The following is a 23,311-nucleotide window of genomic DNA, read 5'->3' as shown; positions in this document are numbered from 1 at the left end:
ACATAGAATCTCAATTCCGTATAAATTCCTAAAATTCCCTATATTGCTTAATAATCGTTCCATAAACCTCCATTATTGGAACAAATACCTAAAACAAAACGAAAAATTTAACCAGTTAAGCTGTTTTCGAGTTTTAACACTGACAAACAGCTATTATTAATTAACAACACTAGAGGAAGCCTGTAACTTTGTCCGCGAAAAATACAGTTTATCACTATACCTGCGTAAATGTTTTCATGGATTGTGTTAATGGTTAATCCGATTCCAAATTCCATCCAAAGCCATTCAGTAGTTTTTACATGAAAGTGTAACAAACATACAAACTTTTATTAGTAGAATAATAATAGCTTACATTATTTAGATGTAGGTATCATAATATAAGTAGGAACTCGTTATGTAAGAGAAAACGCAACCATGTGATTGCAATCACAAAAAAATTGAAGTTTCTAAAACAATGTATGATGTTCATGTACCTATAATCTAGATGTTGTCTTTTTCTCTTTTTATACTTCACTGCATAAAAACTCGTAACTAAGTATAGCTCAGCTCAGTGTTATTTTCTTGGAAATAACTAATTACTGAAACAGTAAGCAATACTTATTCAAATCATCATTCAAAGAATCAGTCAACTCCACCCAATCGTCCTCCAACTCTCCGCTTAGTACCAAGTCATCTGAATCGTCCTTTAATTAAACTTGAAACAAATGATAAGACTATATCGGGGACTGTACGGACGATCGCTGTGTAATGCTATCAATGAGAATGAATCAGCAAATGCCTACTGGCACTCTTCGAATGTACGCGGTATGCCGTTACGGACAAATATAGTTCATCATTATCAGTCTATTTTAATGGCCCAGTAAGGCTATATAACCCCTCTGCCTTAAGGATTCTTCCTTAAGGCAGAGGGGTTATATAGCCTGGCCCTATATGGAGCTTTTATCCACCAAGATATTCCAATGCGAGATTGCGGGCTATGTATAATAGTGTGTCTATATTCGTATTTTTAACCCCCGACGCAAAAGCGGGGTGTTATAAATTCTGTCTGTCTGTCTGTCAGTGACTTGAGCTTTTTAAAAGTTCTGGAGGGTGAAAGTGGGGAAGAATAACAAAATGTCTGCAAATATGCTCTCAATTGAAAGCTCACTTATGGAGAATATTGATGAATTGATCGAGAGTGTAAATGTATAATTAATAATATCATTACCTTCGGGAGTTTTTCATAATGTTCAATTTTATGTTATTAACGATCACTATCAGATTTTATTTGTTATTTGTGTGTAAGGACTGGATAATGGACTTCTCAAATCTGGGCTGAGAACTTTTAATGAAACTTTCTTAGAACGAAGAACAGCTGATTATTATATAGTCCAAACTCACTAAGTCGTGTACGAAGTCACACAGACAATCTCTTTAGTTTTAGAATACTACCTGTAGAAGTATAGACAAGTATAGAAATTCAATGAAGGAAACAAAGTAGGTTTTTAGAAATGCTTTCCCTGCGAGCGATATCACTGTCGCTTTGCGCTGCCTCGCGACATTACCCGGGGAAGTTAATTACGGTCGATGTTACCAACTGCAACCAGTTTAACTCCATTATTCCACTTTCTCTTAGATATTACACTCACCCACATCTAAACTCTACGTTGACAAAGTAAAACAAAAGGTTATTCAAGTTTCTTATTTGGCAAACTTTAATTCAGTATTAAGTTGCCTCGTTGGTCCAGTACTTAGAATATTGACTTCGGATCATGAGGTCCTGGGTTCGAGTCTTGGGTCAGACTGTGACATAGTTCATAGTTATTTTTTTTATTCTTTAGGTACAAGTTATCCCTTGACTACAATCTCAACTGACGGTAAGTGATGATGCTATCTAAGACAGAAGCGGACTAACTTATTAGGAGTTCGGCCGTGGCTAGTTACCGGCAAAAACGTATCGTCAAGCGATTTAGCGTTTACGGTATGATGTCGTGTACAAACCGAAAGGGGTGTGGATTTTCATCCTCCTCCTAACAAGTTAGCCCGATTCCATCTTATATTGCATCATCACTTACCATCATGTGAGATTGTAGTCAAAATCGATTGTCTGTAAAGTCGGTTTACTGACGATAGTTGAACGTGACAACGTCATATGAAAATGGAATACTCATGGAATGGTTGCATTTTTCACAATAAAATGTTCGTTTTTCTAAAATACTGTTTAAAAATCTTCATAGAGCAGAATATAGGTACCTAGTTTGTGCAGCCGGCTCCATCGAATTATAAGACGTTGCCACGTCAAAAAATCTATTTCTTTTTTTTAATGTATTAGGATAAGTAGATACACCACGTAGTTTATGCGCATCACTAGAAAGGTTGAAACATCGCGCGCGTCGTGTGACGTACCGCCGCGGCGTCGATACAAAACTCGTTATGTAATGGCTACAAATCAAAAAGATTACCTAACTATGTACATGATACGGTGAATGACTATGCTATTATTGTTACCGGCAAGCGAAAGTAAAGCACTTACTCAATTTAATCAGTTTGTATTGATACTAAATTCGAAATACTTGCGTTATCGTCAAACTCATACAAAGTAGTTGGTAGGTACCTATAATGTTTGTTGTTTTTATTTAAAAGAATTTTATAACACTCGTCAGAGATTATCAAAAAGATTTGCTGTGATATTATTACTTTTCCGGTATTTGGTAACTTCTTTATGTATGTGTCTTAGATGTTATTATGTATTTTGTTACTAGTTCGTCGAAACTGAGGCGAACAAAGGTGGTTAATTGTCTTAATTTCATTTAATCGCATAGTAAATAACGAAAGTTATTTAAAATAATACCTAAATATTGTCTACAATATCGAGTTGTGTGTTCCAGGAAGTGTAAAAACTGTATATTAGACATATTTAGTGAAACTTGTGCATGTGTGCGCTGTAGGCAACTATCATATCTAGTATTCAATATCATTGATCTAATGCACTTTATAATATTCTGTTGTAACAGGTCAAAGGTCTTTAGACTAGACTAGCAGGTCGTTAAATAACTTAGCGGAAGACGGAAATCGTGCAAATCTTGTTAACACTAAACTAATTTTAAGAGTTAACTATTTCGAAATATATGGACCCGGACTGTAAATTTATTGTCAGTACAGTTTTTATTGTAACTGATATAGCTTTTATATGAGTTAAACATTTTTTTAGTAAACTGGTGTCCGACTTAGCTAATCTAGGCATGTTTTATCCCCTTCACAGTAATTTCTTTCACCACCACCAAAAGGTATACCTTTGTAGAGCAATCACATTGATATTATAAAGGTGAAAGTTTGTGTTTGTGTGTGTGTGTATGTGTGTAAGTATGTTTATGTTATGTTATAATATTATGTCCTCCTTTACGCTCAGCTACTGAAGCGATTTGGTTGAAATTTATAATGGAAATAGATTTTGCTCTGGATCATGGGTTACATTTCGTCCCGGAAAAGGCCATGGTTCCCGCGAGACTGATGTAAAACTTTATTCCACGCGAACGAAGTCGCGGGCGTCCGCTAGTAAGCAATAAATATTTATAGGACAGCGCTAATACCATAATACGGTTTAAAATCATTGGTAAATAATTGCAACTAATGTAATCGTTTTTGGCAAGTAGATATATTTACTTTTGCATTGATTCACGCGCTAGAAGAGTTTCTTTTACTTTTAAAACGCCAAGTTTGACTGTTTGTAGGCCCCAACTACTCTACTACTGATTTAGAAGCTAGATTTATGAGATTGAACCAGATTTATTATATGTGAGTTGTGACCTGACATTGAAGTAAACAAAATCGCGAGCGGCATCTAGTTTCCTGATAAAAATGTAGTTAAATATTATAAATATTACCATGTTTAAGTTTCTCCTTGTGTTGAGCAAACCGAGTCATGATAGTAATTTGTCAGTGGGAAGAACGAAGGTAAATCGCCTTGAACCCTTCACTGTTTGGTAACAGAGTTGAGTGACGAATAATGAAAAGCTTGTTGTGATATTTTTTGTTAACGAAGTGTCCGCATTAACATTTGCCCAAGGTGACCGCCGAGTCGCGGCTGACTGAGCTACGTATTGTTTGCAGCACCTTCATTTGCCTCATCTAATTCTGAAGTGTCCCAACAATGTATTAGGTATTACTCCAAATTTCAGTTGCGCCACGGCTAAGGTATTACAATCTGAAAGATACTCGTACCTCGTACAATGGCCGCTCATTGGCGTATTTGGTGTAACTCACTCCTGTTATAGTACTTAGAAGGTTTTTGCTTACTTTCATGGATAAAGAGTATATGGGTTATGTTTAAAATATATGGCTAATATTCTTTTGTTTTAGTAAATCAATTTGCGGTGTTGTAGGGGGTAATCTCTGAATCTACTAACCCGATTTTAAAAGTTCTTTTACCACTAGAATGTCGCGTTATTTGTGAGTGTCGTAGTTTTATCCCCGTATTCTCAGAGAACGGGAACTACTCTACGCGGGTGAAACCGCGGGGCGTCGGCTAGCTAACAATACATATATCCAGTCTAGAAACTCTGGTTATTGTACCTATGAGTATGTAGGTACCTAAGGGAAGTCAGAGTGGCCCTTATGACTAACCTAGTTTAAGGGCCAGGACGTCATTGTAATTCTATACTGAGTATTTCAAATAAACATTTCTTATTCTTTTAACTGTTCGACATCGTACTATCACTATTTATCCACTGTACCATTATAGGGCGTCAGATGGGTTTTTCTTAATGTTGACGTTGTTAATGCTTTTATAGTACTTATTCGTATAAAACATTTTCCGTATTACATGTCTTAAGGACATTGTTTGGATCTGTCTGTGTTTTCTGATTTTTACAACTTTGGGAACTTTCAAACAAGCGTGAATAGCCATTTCCTGTAGGCAAGCATTTCACAGCTGTCTGCCAGTATTCCTAATTTTCCTTGACTATATTAACTACTGCAGTAGAAGCCAGTAGTTAGTAAGTTTGCAGATCCAGTTACAATTTTTGCCATATTAGTAACAATGTATATTCTATTGCCAGGCGGAGGATAGACGCGTATCGGAGGCGGCAGTCGGAATGCGTGCCGAGGTTCGACCAATCGTTCACCGGGGCCTGCGAGCAGCAGAACATGGAGACGAGCGCGCTGCAGAAGCGGTTCCTCGAAGGGAAAGCCAAGCGGCAGGCCAAGAAGACGGACCGCAAGCCCGACCTGCCGTCCATCAGCAGCAATCTGCACAGCAGCGTGCATGTGAGCTGTGTGAGCTATCCTTTGTTTTTTTTTATTAGTTTTAGTGTTCATTAGCTTTTACCCTCTTCCCCCGCTTGATCGTCCCCTTTTTTTAATTTTTTGTTACCAATAATCCCATTCTCCTGCAATTAGTCGACAAACTGTGTTAAGAGTGGGTACGACAACAGTCCAGCGGGCGGAGATTGAATCCATGACCTATCGGTTTGACTCCGTTTCATTTTGTTACGTGGAAGTACTTAGCAGTAGGTACTTCCTGTATTTATTTTTTCATATGAATTAATGATGATCATGATTTAGCAAGTGCAGATGTGGCCTAGGATAGATAGCGCTTACCTAGATAATGACTATTCAAACTTCTTTTAAAGATACCCAAATTGAACTAAAAGTATTAAACTGAATGAAATTCTATGACACGTTTTACGATATACTATAATTGGGTTCAACTACTAGTTTGTAAAAAACTCATTATAATCCGTTCAATGATCCTTTAAAAACTTCTTATCTTGTGTCAACGATTTTTCCGTAAGAGAATCCCCAGTCTGCACAGAACTAAAACTGCTGTTATACAAAACTTATAAAATTATATTCTGAATTGATTGTATACTTGCATATTATTGCATTTCCATCTGATGATACCGATTAAGTGTCAACTTACTACATAGTAAAACATCATTGCATATAAAGTTTCGATATTCTATATCATATAGCTTCTGCGACATCACTCACTGCTTCATCGTAGGTTGTGACTGCATATTAAATTGATACATCTATGTATACTAATATTATAAAGCTGAAGAGTTTGTTTTATTAGTTGGTTGGTTGAACGCGCTAATCTCAGGAACTACTGGTCCGATTTGAAAAAAACTCTCAGTGTTAGATAGCGCATTTATACTTACGGGAACGGGGACCACGCGGGTGAAACCGCGCGACGTCAGCTAGTAAACTTCTAGTCCGCTCTGATATTGCAACACGCCAAATAGCGCAGCAACGAATATTTTAATTTAACCCCATTGAGATATGTTTTGTACCTACATTGAGTAGCTATACGCCTCGTGTTCAGAGCTCGAAGTTTGACGCATACATTTGGCTTCGTTACTATAGTATTATACGCATACATTATGTACATTTTAGGCACCAGTGATAGGTAACATAACTGGTCGCGCGGTTCGTTTGAATGTCACCTTGAATACACAACCTAAAGTTTCCTTTAATTTCCTACATGCGAAACTGATTTTTGTGTGCCTAAAGTGAAACTTTGGCTTTTTTGTTTTGAGCGAAGAGGTCGTGAATGATTTAGAAGGATCGTTCGCTCCCTTCACCTCGCAGCCTTGCCGGTAGCCAATCCCTACTGCGACGCGCCTTGTGCTCGTAGTGTGTACGTACAGTACACATAGTCCACACTCCACACGTTTGCAGTCATCGATTGTATGTAACCTTGCCGCTGAAGTTCTTTTGCGATGACGTCGGTTTCACGATGCATGTTCATACATTATTGCAATATCCCGTGTATATTTTTATTTCTATGTATATTGACTATTGATGCATAAGTTTATTTAGAGTATTTTGACGGCCTCCGTGGCGCAGTAGTATGCGCGGTGGATTTACAAGACGGAGGTCCCGGCTTCGATCCCCGGCTGGGCAGATTGAGATTTTCTTTACTTGTCCAGGTCTGGCTGGTGGGAGGCTTCGGCCGTGGCTAGTTACCACCCTACCGGCAAAGACGTACCGCCAAGCGATTTAGCGTTCCGGTACGATGCCGTGTAGAAACCGAAAGGGGTGTGGATTTTCATCCTCCTCCTAACAAGTTAGCTCACTTCCATCTTAGACTGCATCATCACTTACCATCAGGTGAGATTGTAGTCAAGGGCTAACTTGTAAAGAATAAAAAAAAAAATGTTGTTCACTTTTTACTAAAGGACCAAATTGCAAGAGTCGGTGATGTAATGTTTTTTTGGATCGAATCACTACTTTTTAATAAATAACTAATACAAACCTATACATGCACAATAGAAGCTCAATCTCTCCTATAAAAATCCATGTAGATCCCGGCAAGTAAGTTGAACAAAAAATGACAGTTGTTTGCGAAGGTACTGCAGCGTGGTTGCTCATTAAATATGTCAAATAAGTACCTAATTGAAAATTTCGTACATCATCATCGTCATCATTATCAACCCAAATTCGGCTCACTGTTGAGCTCGAGTCTTCTCTCAGAATGAGAGGGGTTAGCCAATAGTCAACCACGCTGGCCCAATGCGGATTAGCAGACTTGCAATTATTCGTGGTACCTCTTACTGTACGTCGCAAAACACCCGAATATGTGTTTCTGCACATGGTTCAACCTATAGGCCGCTTACTATACCTACAAACATTCACAATGGGGATGATGACTAGGTTTGAATATATTGATTTTTATGATACATTCGGGTAAATAGGGTCAATGCTAACTAATTTATATATAAAAAGCAAAGATTGTCTGGATATTTGCAAAATAAATGAGATTATAAAATTTCAAAAACTACTAAATTTTTTTTATCGTAATTAGATGAAAATTCATACAGTTTTAGCTTCCTTACATTAAATGTGACATTTTTTAATATATGAACTATAAAGATAAACGCACAAATAACAAAGATATTAGTAATTTTGTTTGAACGCGCATACAAATCTAACGACCATTACATGCCTATGACGTCATTTTTTCGAGCCATTTTGTATGGGGCGTTTTTCAGGGATCCGCGGCAGCGCCGCAAATCTGACTCTTTAAATCCCTGTAGCTCCGAAAGTAATGATCGCAGATACCCTGTTACTTTTACAAAATTGCTTTACTATTAGTATACTCTTAATTTATATACAATTTAAAAAACTGTCATCATCCCTATTACGTTTACTAGGTATCACTATACTATAGATTTCAAAATATAATAAATTCTCTAATGTGTAGGCACTAGACAAATTAATTAAAAGTTAATAGGCATGTTAATCCTTTTTATTACTAAATATGTTATTATAAAGATATAAGTAGGTAATGGTTTGATGACAAAGTCGTTGGGAATAGATCATAATCAGAATCATTTATTCATGGCTTCATGCACTGCGCACAATGCTACAATATTAGCTACCTTTATTCATGGTATTCGAACGTTAAGGCTTTGCGATGTTGTAATAAAATTATATTAATTTCATTATTATTTGCGCTTTTAGACTTATTTTTTTAAATGTTTTGTTTGCTACTCTTTAACGGCGCAACTACTGAACCGATTTAGCTGAAATTTGGAGTGGAAACAGATTTAACACTGGATTAACACATAGGCTACTTTTCCAAACTTCACACAAGCAAAGGTATAAGAAAATTTTATGGTTTCCTCACGATGTTTTTCCTTCTTCGTTTGAGACACGTGATATTTATTTTCTTAAAATGCACACAGCTGAAAAGTTGAAGGTGCATGCCCTGGACCGGATTCTACCCCACACCCTCCGGAATCGGAGGCAGGGGTCATATCCACTGGGCTATCACCGTAGTCGGACTTATATCTACTTGATAGATTTAGTAGTCTATAGCTAGCTAAGCATTATGAATGTAACTTTGCTGACCAAGAACAATTTATTAATATTGTAAAATTTCTCGAGAACCTCAAATAGCCAGACACACCTTATTTTATGAAGGCTAAGTTTATCAGTCCGTTTTCTTACCAAATTGCAGCCATTACAGTTCGTGCGCTGTAGTATGGTGCGGGTGACACTTCTTTTCACTCTTGAAAGTTGCTGAGATTCACGATAAGAGTAAGTACATATTACGAACGCCATACTGTCACCCGCACCATGCTACAGAGCACGAACAGTAATGTAGTTTCAACGTCCAGGCTTCATAAAATGAGATATTTGGCTATATCAAGCACTCAGTTAAATAATACAGAAATAAATTATACGAGTATACATATTGATATTAGATATACGTATGCTATATGGTCTACATGCATTCGTAACAACACAGGGGCAGGTGGTAGCGTGTCGTGAAACATAATTGTCAAGCAGCACGTGCCGCGGGACGCGACGAATCGCGCCCGGATGTAACCCGATGTCAATTGACTTGACCCCTGCCGCCGCATCCCGTGCGCTCTCTCTGCCGTCTGTCGTCAGACACGGCCTAAGGAAAACATCAGTCCTACGCCTAGCATGCGGCCAACGACATATTATCTCGTCAAGAGAAATAGACAAAATTTCGACCAATGGCGACGGAGTAGTTCGTCAGTCACGGTATAAAGAAAACATCAGTACGCCTATCATGCGGCCAACGACATATCCCGTGAAGAGAAATAGACAAAATTTTGACATAACATCATATTATCACTATTTATGTATATAAAAATAAATAAACGCCGGGCTTCCTTTGTCGTCTGTCGTCAGACACACCATAAAAAACACCGGGAAAGATACACTTGCACTACTGGCAACATCGCCTAACTATGTGTATGTGTAAAAAATACAATTCTCGATGACATACATCGTCTTCCAGGAATTTTTGGATCTAGTTCCTCCTTAACCCTTGTATCATAGATCTGCCATGTATCGCAGTAATCTGCATTTACGTAGTTGATGTCCCTTGTACTCGTCTGAAGCGTTTTGGCTCTTCGTTCCTGATTCGCGATTATGGAATGCTCTTCCGTTTTCCCTACCACCAACAACATGGGTATCTTCAAGTCTAGAATGAATAGCCACCTTCAAGGCAAGCGCGTTTCGCCATAGGCTGCATCATTGCCCACCTTGGCTTGATTGCAGTCAAGCAAGTCTGCATTAAAATATTTAGGGTCTTAGCAATTTTACACATACACTAAACGAAAAAAATGCATTTTAAGCGAGCAAAGTCAATCCATACTAGTTAGTATAGTAGTACCTACTCGTAGTTGATAAGATAGATGACTCACGACACCTGTATCCGCACGAGATCATTTTAAAACTTTACCACTTTCTTATTCTATCCGATAGTCGTGAGTGGATTGTCGCTGTTACGAGTTTAACCATAAAATTCATCCACGTCAGTAAGTCAGAAACAGAAAGCCCGTCGCAGATTTGTCTCTTTGCCAGTTGCACTTGTAAACTAAATTCTTTTAGGTGTATTGAAACTTTATGACGTCATAACAAAACGGTAGACCCGTTAAATTAAATAATGTAGTTATCTCAGGTGTTGCCAAGGTTTCGCTTTAGGTTCGCGTCAAGTAAATTTACCGCATAAAGCACTCTCGGCAACGCAATCCACCCCTGCACATCGCCTTCAATGAAAAAGACTAGGCATGATTTAGGACTATTACATTCCCCTGACATGCAAGCCATATAGGATCACAGGGACTTCAGGACTGAACTCACTCAGCTCCAGTGTTCGTAACACTAAGCCATCTGTTCTTAGAAAAGATTTTTATAACCCGGGATTGAGCTACATCGTTCCTCGGTTATGCACCACTAGTCCAAGTTACTCTCTCTCCATCTTTACCTGATCTAACTATGCATTTCCTTGTAGAGCACTTTTTGGGAGTCGGATTCGATAAAGAATTTTGTGTTACCTCACTAATATTTCAGTACCTATTAGTATAAGAGTCAAGTGTTAGCTTCCACACATGAAATCAGATGTATTCTCAAGTGCTACTATAAATACTCGTAGTTGTTGCTAGAGTTTCAATTTAAGTAGTCATATTACTGTTGAAACAGCTGGCTGGCATAGCTGTTAATCTTTTAAGAATTATCTTACCAGTCGTGTCAAATGTACGAGTAGATATTTGTCGCTTGCATAAAATCTGTTTATGTGATGGTAAGTCTAAAAGAGCTCTAAAATGGAACACGCTGGTTTGTTGACCTTGGAAGAGCATTCCAGACCTTATGACCTTTGGTACCAGTCATAAGGGACATCAACTACATAGGGTGTCTTGCTGAGCAATTTTAAAATAGTACTAGGTTTGGATAAGTTTCTGGAATGATGAACCCGCACTGGAAAGCGCAGCAAAAGCATCTTCTACTAAGTGGATCGACGACGGAGATTGTGGTGTAGTAGGCCAGGTGATGATTTGATAATTGTCATTACATTATTTTTATTGAGAAGCAAATCAGTAGGTTGCTAGGGCTGAGCACAGCGCACTGTGGTTGTGCAAACGGTTCTGTTTCGCAACCATCGCCTCGTATTGTCTCGCGCCGTTCACTACGACGACCTCCGAGACACCGCACTTTCCACAAGTCCTATCGCACTACAATTTTAAGGGTTTTCTAATCCAAGGTTTTCTTTTGCACGCACAATTGATTTTCAAGATTTTTTAGTACGTTGTAACTGCTTTTGCTTGTGGTCAGCTTATTCGTTTGCAGATATACCTGTGTATTTGGTAACTGTGCGATTTTTTTTCGATTAGCAACGCTCAATGTGCAGGAGTTTTCTCTCAGAATGAGAGGGTTTAGACCTTAGTCATGTTGGCATGTTTTTAACCGACTTCCAAAAAGGAGAAGGAGAGGAGTTTTCCTTCACCGTTTGAGACACGTGATATTTAGTTTTTGAAAATTCATATAGCTAAAAAGTTGCAGTTGCAGTCTCCTAATAAGTTGTCTGGGCTATCATGTTTTAAAATTTTTTCTGTACTGTGAACCATTCATTTATTTTGTTTATCGATATAAAATCGATAATTATGTTATTCTACGCGTAAAGCCTAGTAATCTAAGCAACAGGAACGACCAGACAAAAATTGTGAGATGTTAAATTTTTACATTTCTGTAAACATATTTTCATTACTGATTATTAGATCATAATAGGTAGGTACGAGTATACCACATTTCTAAAAAAAAATAACTGGCAATAATTTAATGTACTCATTTGAATCATCTCTATCAAAACGGTATCACGATTCCGGTACAAAATTTATCCAGAGAACTCTTTTGAAATCATAATCATAAGTATCAACAGTTGAATAAAAAGATTATTTCATTTATTTTCCTATTCAAGTCGCAATTAAAACTTCAATGATTGAATGTTATCGTTACCTTCACGTGATTACAACACTACAATGCGTGATCGCAATGAGTAAGGTATACCCGTAACTTACTACGAGTATAACAAAACAATGTTATACTTGTGTTCTAATTCTCTTAGAGAGATAAAGAGCCTCAATAGTTTAACGGTAAGAGCGGTCGGACTCATCACCGAGGGGTGGCGGTTCGATCCTCACCCCGTTGGTCTATTGTAGTATCCACTCCTAATACATCTTTCCCGACTAGTTGGAGGGGAATGGGAATATTGGTCATTTATAAAAGATATGGCAAATATTGTCTAAAAAAATTCTAATATCAGCCACTGACGATCAAGTAATCTCACATGCCTGCAGTGCTTAACAGCTTGACGTCCGATAAAACTGATCGTGTGTTGGTCGCGATCGGCATGATGCCATGCACATGGCGACCAACACCATGGCATAGTTGATAGTCAGTGGCTGACATAATGTATCTAACGTGAATACGTATGTGCCGCCCACGACTTTGCGTGAAATTAAGGATTTCCCAAATCCGCGACTTGACTCACTGCAATGAAAACCCCATCAAAATTATAACCGTTTAGGCTTTTTGTAGATGTGTTACTCGCTGATAATGTAGCTTTCTATTGGTGAAAGAATTTTTAAAATCGATCCAGTAGTTTCGGAAATTATTCGCTACAAATAAACAAACAAAAATCTTTCGTCTTCGTAATGCCAGTTTAAATCCGTAGGTATTTGTGCAAATACCAGTTTTAACCGACATATTACAATTACAGTCGTATGTAATGGCTGTTTTGTTTGCTCTAAGTCTCAACTGTGGGCACACGTTTAGCGGCAAGTGTGATGTTTGCACACGTGATATTATACCTACTCGTATTATATCAAGGCCGGACCAGAATTTGAATTCGCAAACATCTATGACGCCTATGCAAATACATTTCGTACGAGCGAAATGTGTGAATTGTTACAGCGATTAGGTACTTGATATCTCGGTATCACTTGGATTTTATAATGGCTAGATTAGGAATCAAAATCTATATGTATAATTGATATTAAATTGATGAATGAAATGACGGCCTCCATGGCGCAGTGGTATGCGCGGTGGGTTAAATGACGGAGGTCCTGGGTTCAATCCCCGGCTGAGCCAATTGAGGTTTTCTTAATTGGTCCAGGTCTAGCTGGGAGGGAGGTCTGGTGGGAGGCTTCGGCCGTGGCTAGTTACCACCCTACCGACGAAAATGTACCGCCAAGCGATTTAGCGTTCCGGTACGATGTCGTGTAGAAACCGAAAGGAGTGTGGATTTTCATCCTCCTCCTAACAAGTTAGCCCGCTTCCATCTTAGATTACAACATCACTTACCGTCAGGTGAGATTGTAGTTAAAGGCTAACTTGTAAAGAATAAAAAAAAATGAGTTTTGGAATGAGACGTAACAGCCCATTTTAGATTTTATATAGGTTCTTCTATGGTTCTTCTCCTCCTTTTCCTATATTGATATAAATAAGCTTTTAGAGCTTAATTCCGATATTTTGTTCCAATGCTGGTGCAATACCACGGAATTGCTAATTTCGAACCGCTACAAGTAAAAATGAAAGTATTGAAAAACATCTCTTCATAAGAATTTCTACTACTATATTGAACTGTAGGCGTAAACGACATCTCTCGTGAAGATTGACGAGTGACACGACAATATAAGAAAGTCAACCAATAGCAGCAGAATCGAAAATATCGCTCTTCTCTTTTGTCAGATCGCGACGAAAGAGGGAGCGATGGTTCAAATTCGCCAATTTTATAAATTGGTCGACAAAATGTCTTTCGTCACAAGATATCTCATGGCGACCTAGGCGTTCTGATTGAATGCCTCCATCGGAACACTGTGGAGGGTTGAAGTGTCAAATTCTCCTCATCCATTCCACGACATAAGAGTACGTATCTATACTGTGCAATAAATTGAGAATTGAAGTAAGTTGATAATGATGAGACGATATGAGCAATCAAGTGAGCGTGCTGTTACTATGCTGTTTAGAAACCGTGTACACGGTTTATCGATTCGAATAAAACCTCTCTGTACTTGCCATTCGGCGTTGCTGCTACACGAGCGATAAATAAATACAATTAATAGAAGAGCTTCCTCCTATTTTCATTCAGTTGTTATGCGGTTCTCCACATCCTGTTGTATATTAATTGATTAATAACTGGATTGAATGCCAGACTTGAGAGGTCCGTTTTAATTCAATTATTCACCACGCAGCGGCATATCTAGGTATACATTATTATTATTATTGTTTATTTACTTACAAGTATGGCATTTTAATGAAGAGGAAGAGAGGAATGAATAACAAACATCTCAGCAGTCAAAGAGTCTTTCCGCACTGGATCTTTTCTGAATCCACGACAATTCTGACATAGAGAACTTGGACCGAATTTGAATGTGGATTGCGACAGATGTTTGCTTATTCTTGGGACTGGCCATCATCACCTCTCGACGTTTGGCTCGGACACGGAGCGGACACAGTGCGCGAACATTCATCATACAAGTAATAAAGTCAAAGTCAAATATTGTATTCAATTTGGTCCGTGAACAACACTCGAATTGGAGATATTTTTGGATATGGAAAATTAAATTTGTATCTAACGCCTTTCATAATCTGGTAAAATACAAATACTTAATTAGAAGTGTCCTAGACTGAACTGTGGAATTAGGATTTCCTAATATTATGTTAGTATAACTCTTTCTTAATATTATACTAATGGACAAATGTTTGTTGCAGCAACAAAAGTTTGGCTGCGGCGATTACGAGCCGCCCGCCAAGCTTCAATGCGTCGGCGGCGGCACCGGCGGCGGCGCGGGGGAGGGGCTGACGAAGTTCTCCGTCGAGATCGTGCAGCAGCTGGAGTTCACCACGTCCGCCGCCGACTCGCAGCCGCAACAGATCTCGACGAACGTGACGGTGAAAGCCCTCGCCAACGCGGTGAAAACGTCCGGCTCCCCGCCGCCGGCGCAGCCTCCGCGCGTGCCCTCGCCGCTGGACTGCGAGCGAGAGTGCAAAGCCGAATGCAAGTCCGAGGTGGCCGACGACGAGTTCGTCGGACTGGACGAATGCGCGGCGGCGCTCGAACGCGACGCCGCGTCTGCGTTCCCGGGGCTCGCCGACCTCATCGGTGAAGACGACGGGGACGACGCGTTCGAATATTTGATCACCGAGATATCCGAGTACCCGGAGCTTATGAAGGATTTCGATCTGGACGGCGGGAAGCTCAACGGGGGCGGAGGTCTCGGGGGACTGGAGCCGCCCGAGGGGGAGCCGGCGCCGCGGCCGTACGGCGGCGGAGAGATGTCCCCCGCGGCGCAGACGCTGAAGCACATGGCGGAGCAGCACCAGCAGGCGACGGGCGGCGACTGGGCGCGCTACCGCGGGTACGCCGGCTACCGGCCGCGGCCGCAGCAGCCGCCCATGGACCACCTGCACATGTCGCAGCAGCAGCAGCTACATCTGTCGCAGCCTCATCACAATCTACAAGTAAGTGAACTTTTCGTTTCTTACTTAACTTCTCTGTGCAATAGTTAGAATGTTGCCAGCAGTAAAAATTATTATCCTCTCTGACAAAATTAAATTGTTTCCACACATTTGGACCCGCAACAAATCCACGCGAAAGAAGTCTCAAGCGTTCGCTAGTATAATAAAAACGTGCAAGTATTACGTATTACGTATAAAAAGAAACAGATTACAAATTCTAATATCATTAAGTATGCCAACATGATGCCGACGCCTAGTTTTGTGGAACGTCGTAATTTCAATTCCGCGCGCAAAATTTTCAATATGAACATAATGCGACCGCTTCCGGTAAAGAACGGTTCTATGATATTGTGCTCATTTATGGGTTGACATTGGGCGGTAGGTACCGACGTGCTTTCGGGATAGTACTTCGTCCGTTTCTTGGCACTTAATAAAACTCATTGCAATGAATTGCGTTTAGTAATTGGAAGTCTTATTTATTGGGTAATTCGTGACGTTAAAGGACATAAAAAACATGGAAGTCTGGTGTAGTATCGACCGGGGCAGAGTGCGCGCGCCGAGTGCCGGCACTGAGACTACGAAGGGTTAGAAACGAGTGCGACGCGACTATCCTTGCCGTCTTCTTCTATCGCGCTCGCCTGCTTATAGAGTATAGCTATCTACTGAAATTAACGTTCGCATTGCTAACGTTCATTACTTTTTCAGCTGCATTTCACGAGGTCTCGGGTTCGAGTCCCAGTTAACAAGAAAAAAAAACATTGAGGTTTTTCGTCATAAATATTAATATAAGCCTATTTTAACGGCCCATTACTAGTCCAGGCCTCCCTTGTTATAGGAGAGGAGATCCACCAAGCTGCTCCAGTGCAGGTTGGCGGCATAGGTTATAGAATTTTTGACATAGCATTTAAAAAAAATACTCAACAGCAGTTTGAAGTTAGAAAGTTATCGTTTAGTTATTTACACTCTCGTGCTTTGCGGAGCACGTAAAGCCGTTTCCACTATGCCTGATTTCACTACGGTCAGGTGCCTATTGCACTAAAATACAAGAAACAGAGTATAAACAGTGCACATGTGTCTGCGCGCACACTTGTGTACTCTACACAAACTTTCACCCGCGAAATTTGAATAGAGGAATAAAAATAGTTCATGGTACTCGCTGATGATATAGCTATCCATTGGAGAAGATTATTTTTTAGTCGGCTCGATAGCTTCAATGCCTGTTGGCTACAAACAAACAAAAATACTTTTCTTTTTATAATGTAGGTGTAGATCACAATTTAGCGTTAATTATTGATATTATTAATTTTAGAATAATTTATATAGCGTTCACTTCCGAAGCTCAAACCGACTGACATTTGCACTATCGCAATACAGGCGCCTCACGTGGGCGTAAAAATAATAAAACGCGTAACATTCCCTTGTTATCGGAGTATGTAAACACATAATAATAATGTTTACATTATTTTTTACTAAAAATAACGAAACTTTAAACCAGTAAATACTAAGTAATCGTGTAATATTAAAATAAAGAACCAGAACTTATTGATATACAATATTAAATAAGTAAAAAATACTATCGATCTTTGAAGTACCTATATAATTTGTTTATTTTTGTTTTTTTTTAATTAATCTTTTTGTTAAAACATGTAAGTTTACTTCTACTAAATGAGGTTGTAGACTGATTTCTGATTTTAAAGTAAATGACTGAATTCAAAATCACAATTTTCTATGTGAATGAAAAAAGAACAATTTTTTTCTATAACGGAAATAAATACAAGTAATTATAAACCTTGAAATATTCGAATATAAATATTTTCAACACTTAGTAACCTACTGACATCTATCGGACATCGTGATCATGATAGGCATATGTAATACGATCTTAGGGAAATCAGAAATATGCGAATAAAGTTGTAAAATAGTCTTATGACAAGTCAATAACTAAAAAAATAATAAATCCGACTACCTAACATGGTCATCACATCTAGTCATCCGTCTCGCGTATTTGGTACAGCGATTAACTAATAACGTTTTTCTAATTGTAGGTTTTTTCCTAAATCCTCTTGATGAGCTCTAGAATTTGATACCCATATCGTAATATTCGAAAAAAATATTTTTTTTTTTTTTCTCTTTGAGTCTATACCGTTCTCACACAGTCGTCGTGTCGATTTTTTTGCTTGCGTTATTAAGACAAATCTAAATACTTTTTAATAGATTGATTTGACTCTGACTTGAGAAGTTTGGTAACTGCTCCCGTAACTCTTAGAAAACCACTTCCTTCTTAAACATACCACAGCGGGACGTTGTATCCACATTTTGCAAGTGCGTGGAAAAAACAAGCCTGTTAATCGCTTGGTGGATTATCCAGCCATTCAGTCCATCCAAGATGGTTTGGATGGAATTCGGATCAACATAATTGAACATTACTTAGGACTACTGTACTGTAAATCGTTTTGATATAGAGCATATTATGTCGTAATGCGTTAAATATAAACAAGTCTGAAATAGAATTCGCAATTCGCAGATGTGCTAGGGCCACATGTTTGACTTAATTAATGTTGTAAATATAAAGAACGTTATTATGTAGTGGTACTTACTTGAATTGAAATCTATAAAACACAAATAAGTATTCATGAATCAATCAACCAATAGGATTTTAGTTAGATGAATCAGAATCCAAAATTTAAACGTGGTTTCTTTTAAACAGTATTGTGGCTTGGAATAATACATTTTCGTTTAACTAGGTTCTATCGTACCATGGGATGTGTCATTATTTATTCACAGTACGATGCATAATGTGTGACTTACGCATTTCTAAGAGGAAATATTATATCTAGTAACCTTCATATCCTTAAGGAAAAAGAGAAGGTAATTAAATCCTCGAAATTTCCCAAGAGGATTATTCCTATCTGTTTGTCTGTGCTTACCACCCGAATGCCAAAATTATCTTTTATAATACTTTCATAAGCACGATTTACAAGGAATTGATCATCATCAGCCATATTTTTATATTATATTTGGACAGGGCAAAGACTGCTACGCTCCTGTAAGAGAGATGTTTCTAGAGCATAGAGTATAGACCACCATAATTATCGAGCTGGTAATAATGTATGAATCCATAACGATTGATAATGACCGGGAAATATTTCATAGCTGCAATAAATTATTATTAAGGTTAAACTATACTAATATTATAAAGAAGTAAAGTTTGTGGTGTTGTAGTCGGTAATCACTGGATCTACCAAGCAGATTTTAAAAACTCTTTCACCATTAAAATGCCTCACGGGAACGGGAACTACGCGGGTAAAACCGAAGGGCGTCGGTCAGTTGTTTATTGCTATCACTAATAATGTATATCACTGCGGACCCGGCAAACGTTGTTAAGCCATATAAAAATAAAATCACGATTTAAAACATTCACAAACACCGTAAAACGAGAGTCTCTATGTTATCAGTCAAAGTTCATATGCTCACTTTTCTCGGCAAGTAGTGAAAAATTATGATAGAAAAAGTTACGGGATTCAGCTATCTAAGAGATTATCTATGGCAAAACCATCTGAGTTCATCAACATAAACGTGGAAATGATAAAAAACGTGTACGTATGTAAAGAAAGAACTGTACATCGATGGGATGACATCAGAACATTTGAATGGAATAAAAAGTGTAGCCTCCCGTCCGTTTACTTCCTGCATCGAGAACACGTGTCCCGCTGCCATCTCGGCACTCCCTTAATTAAAAACGTTCTATTGTACACACTATACACTGTATAAGTGTATAGTGCACAACTGCACACACATAGGTATTCATGCTCCTCGATGATCATGCGTGCAAATGTTGCCAGCGCGTTGTTATGTACGCTCCTTACAGTTGTCCTTATTTATTACATTTTTACTAGCTCTGTACTGCGATTTCGACCACGTAAATCTCGTTAAATCAACCAATTAATAACGCTCTATAGTACGTTCTCTATACTTCACACACATAGGTATTCTTGCTCTTCGATCATCGATCGATGATCATGCATGCAACTGTTGTTACTTTGTGCGTCTTGTAGGTGAATTATATATTTATGTACTAGCTCTGCACGGCGATTTCACCTGCATAAATCTCGTTAAATTAATCAATTAAAAACGCTCTATTGTTAACATTGCACACTGCACACATGAGTATTCATGGTCCTCGATGATCATGCGTGCAAGTGTTGCCAGCGTGTTGTTACTTTATGCTCTTTGCGGTTGTCCTTATTTTATTTATTTACTAGTTCTGCACGGCGATTTCACCGGCATACATTACTTTCATATGGAAATTGGAATATGTTGTATGTTTTGTCACAGATTACCTATAACTCTGTAACAAACATTCAGATTCTTTCTGGAGTTATCAATGGTGTAACTACTCAAAACTGTTAGAAAATTCGTTTTCAACTTACGAGTGGTTTAATAATAATAGTCAAGTTACAGTTTGTAATCACAAAAAAAAAGTTTTTTGTTTTAAAAATGTTGTTTTTATTAATCATTCGTTGGTCACTTACACATTCATCTTTTTAAAATATTCTTTCTAAACATTCTATTATATGATATATCATTATAGACTACAACAATAAGGATCATCCATTGCAATGGATTTGTATGTAAAACTGGACTACTCGCTGAGGTCACGTTTGGTTTGCAGGTTTATTATTAGAATGAACTTTATGCCTGATCCGAGTAGTGGGTGTCGATGACGTCGGCCCGTGGGCGTACTATACGAACCGTTAGGTAGACTAGCGATCTGTGACGTCACTGCCCAACAAAATCATTACCGAGGGGATGGCTGTGAACTCAAGTAATGTTACTCGCCGTCTCTACAAGTAATTACTAATCGATAGCGAGAGACTAGCTTATTACGAGTATGTGCAATGCGACATTTCAATGACATTGTTTTTTATACCTTGCAATATTGCAATTTAAATATAATAATTCGTCACAATCCGATGCATCTTTTGAAAGTGGTTCAGAACACACTTATAGCATCATCATCATTAGCAACCCATTTTCGGCTCACTGCTGAGCACGAGTCTCCTTTTAGAATGAGAGGGAATAGGCCATGCTGGCCCAATGCGGATTGGTGGACTTTACACACGTAGAGAATTAAGCAAATTCTCAGGTATGCGAGGTATGCAGGTTTCCTCACGATGCTTTTCCTTCCGTTTGAGACACGTGATATTTATTTTCTTAAATGCACATAACTGAAAAGTTGGAGGTGCATGCCCCGGACCGGATTCGAACATATGCTCTCCGAATTGAAGCAGAGGTTGTATCCACTGGGCTATCATTGCTCAATAGTAGACATACCTACCTATAAAACAATAATTCATTTTCTTGAATCGTAAAATATGATTTAGAAAAGTTATATGTACAACTAGTATATTGAGACAGGCATTATCAATAAATCGGTTTTTTTCAGACGATTTTCATCATTTTTCAAAACAAACTCATTTATTATGTGTAAAGAAAAGAGACGTGGTTTAACAATGCTGAGTGTAGTTTGTCACTATTGCGTACGGTTTTCCATCGTTTTCTATTAAACTCAAACAGCGCAAAACCTGAATCTATTTCGATCCCAGGCGCGGTATAACGGCAAACCAGTTCAGCTCAACATTGGTTTCACATCGTCGGCCAGCTATTGTAGGTGCTCTGTGATAGCGATCCACGGGCGCGCGGAAAGCCGATGCGCGACTAGATAAGCGATTCCGTTAGCTTGTCTGGCTGTACAATACAGCTTAGCGGGCTATTACGCATATTATATCGCGGCGAGTGGCACTGGCAGGTCGCGGGACGCGGGGCGTGGAACTGGTTTGCGCTTCGCGTCGTACCGGCGCGTTTGGACTCACGCCCATGTCTTTATAGTGGCAGCTGTCACCCGTGAAGACATTTCGTGCCTCGCTAAATGCGACGATTTCGGAGAGTTTAAACTAAACGATAATTTCCTCACATATGGGATAATTTATAATCGAAGAATACCGATATGTTTAAGCTTAGATTTAATAGTCATTTGTCATGGGAGATTCAGAATTAAACTTGCAAATAGACGAGCTCCAATTATATTTTTTACTGATTCATGCAATTAAACTGTTGATACTATTTACTCAATATAGGTAAGTATGTATACTTATAATAAAATCGAGTTATAGCTTGGGAACAACGCGCGCGGGGAGGGGGACGTGTAGCGATGAATGAAAAACCCACGACTGATGCACGTCACTTCCCCGCACGATTTCACACCTGCGTAGTCTTTCCGCCCGTCGCCCGCATATCATGGGAGTGTTATCAACGAACTTGCCAGACTATCGTTACATAATTTTTAACTTTAGAGCAGATGAACGGACATGAATCTTAATACCTATACATAAATGCGAAAGGTCATTCATCGTTCATCACGAAATCTCGAAAACCGCTTTACGTACAAAGATGAAATTTGTCAGGGAAGTGGTTTATAGATAGTAGAACATCCGCTAAGAACGAATTTTGCGACGGGGCCGGATTAAGGAGGTCTAAAGGCGGACGAAGTCGCGGGCGGCCGCTAGTTATTACATAATTGGCATGGAGATAATCTAACAGTCTAACTTGTCTGGAACTAGTCTAGAATCTGGTTACTGCTGGCAAACAGATTCTCGATATTCCCATGGGAATGGGATCTATGCTGATGATATCGCGTGTCCTACCAACTATGGTGTAATTAAGAAATTCCGTTTAGGAGTTTTAGATATTAAACAAACAAACATTGATCTTGCAAAAATAAATTAATAACTTGACAGTGTAATATTCGAATTCCTTTCTATCTCTCTCTATCTACGATATCGATATCTATATATTACGAAGAGGTACTTGTTTGTGATATTGTAGGGGGTAATTTCTGGATCTACTAAACCGATTTTGATAATCTTTTACCACTAGAAAGGCACGTTATTTGTGAATGTCACACTATATTTTATCCTCGTATTTTCACCGTGTGTCGGATTGTCTTATTGATGAAAGAGATGAATTAGAGACTCCCATTGTCGAGAAACATCGTTACAGATTAGCGCCTCTGAGAGATCATAATTCTATGCCATTTTAATAGAATAGATTGATATCATTCCAATTACCTGAATAGATATCCGCAAGAACAGGTTCCGCTATAGATATGAATGTTGCCGTTGACACGGTTATAAAAATGTTCTTAATACTGTTTATTGAGTGTTAATAAGCGGCTGAACAAATAAAGACGCCTTCTAAAGAAAAGTTTAACTCAATTACCATAACATCTTAATTTTGTGAATCGGAACATAATTAATATCGTCTTATTATCTTATTATACCAAACTATGGTGTATAACCAATATATGAGACGTGATAGCCCAGTATGTTATGGCGTAGATTCGAATCCGTTCCGAGGCATGCACCTCCAATTTTTCAGTTACGTGCATTTTAAGAAATTAAATATCACGTGTATCAAACGGTGAAGGAAATACATCGTGAGGAAACCGTATGAGAAGTCTGCTGCATTGGGCCAGCTTGGTGGACTAAGGCCT

General features: G+C 38.7%; 1 protein-coding gene across 2 annotated transcripts in view; it reads left to right on the top strand.

Moving 5' to 3' along the window:
- Nucleotides 1-23,311, top strand: part of LOC112056230 (neurogenic protein mastermind) — a 44,109-nt gene that overhangs the window by 7,424 nt on the left and 13,374 nt on the right. Inside the window, exons 2-3 of one of the 2 annotated variants that reach the window (XM_024096618.2) lie at nt 5,037-5,244; nt 15,013-15,762. In XM_024096618.2, coding sequence (XP_023952386.1) covers nt 5,037-5,244; nt 15,013-15,762 — 958 coding nt within the window. Of the gene's footprint in view, nt 1-5,036; nt 5,254-15,012; nt 15,763-23,311 lie in introns of both variants that reach the window. The other variant, XM_024096617.2, reaches the window with a different exon arrangement.

Source organism: Bicyclus anynana, chromosome 6 (assembly GCF_947172395.1).
Source record: "Bicyclus anynana chromosome 6, ilBicAnyn1.1, whole genome shotgun sequence".
In the NCBI taxonomy this organism is placed as follows: Eukaryota; Metazoa; Arthropoda; class Insecta; order Lepidoptera; family Nymphalidae; genus Bicyclus; species Bicyclus anynana.
This window is presented reverse-complemented; position numbering and strand designations above follow the sequence as displayed.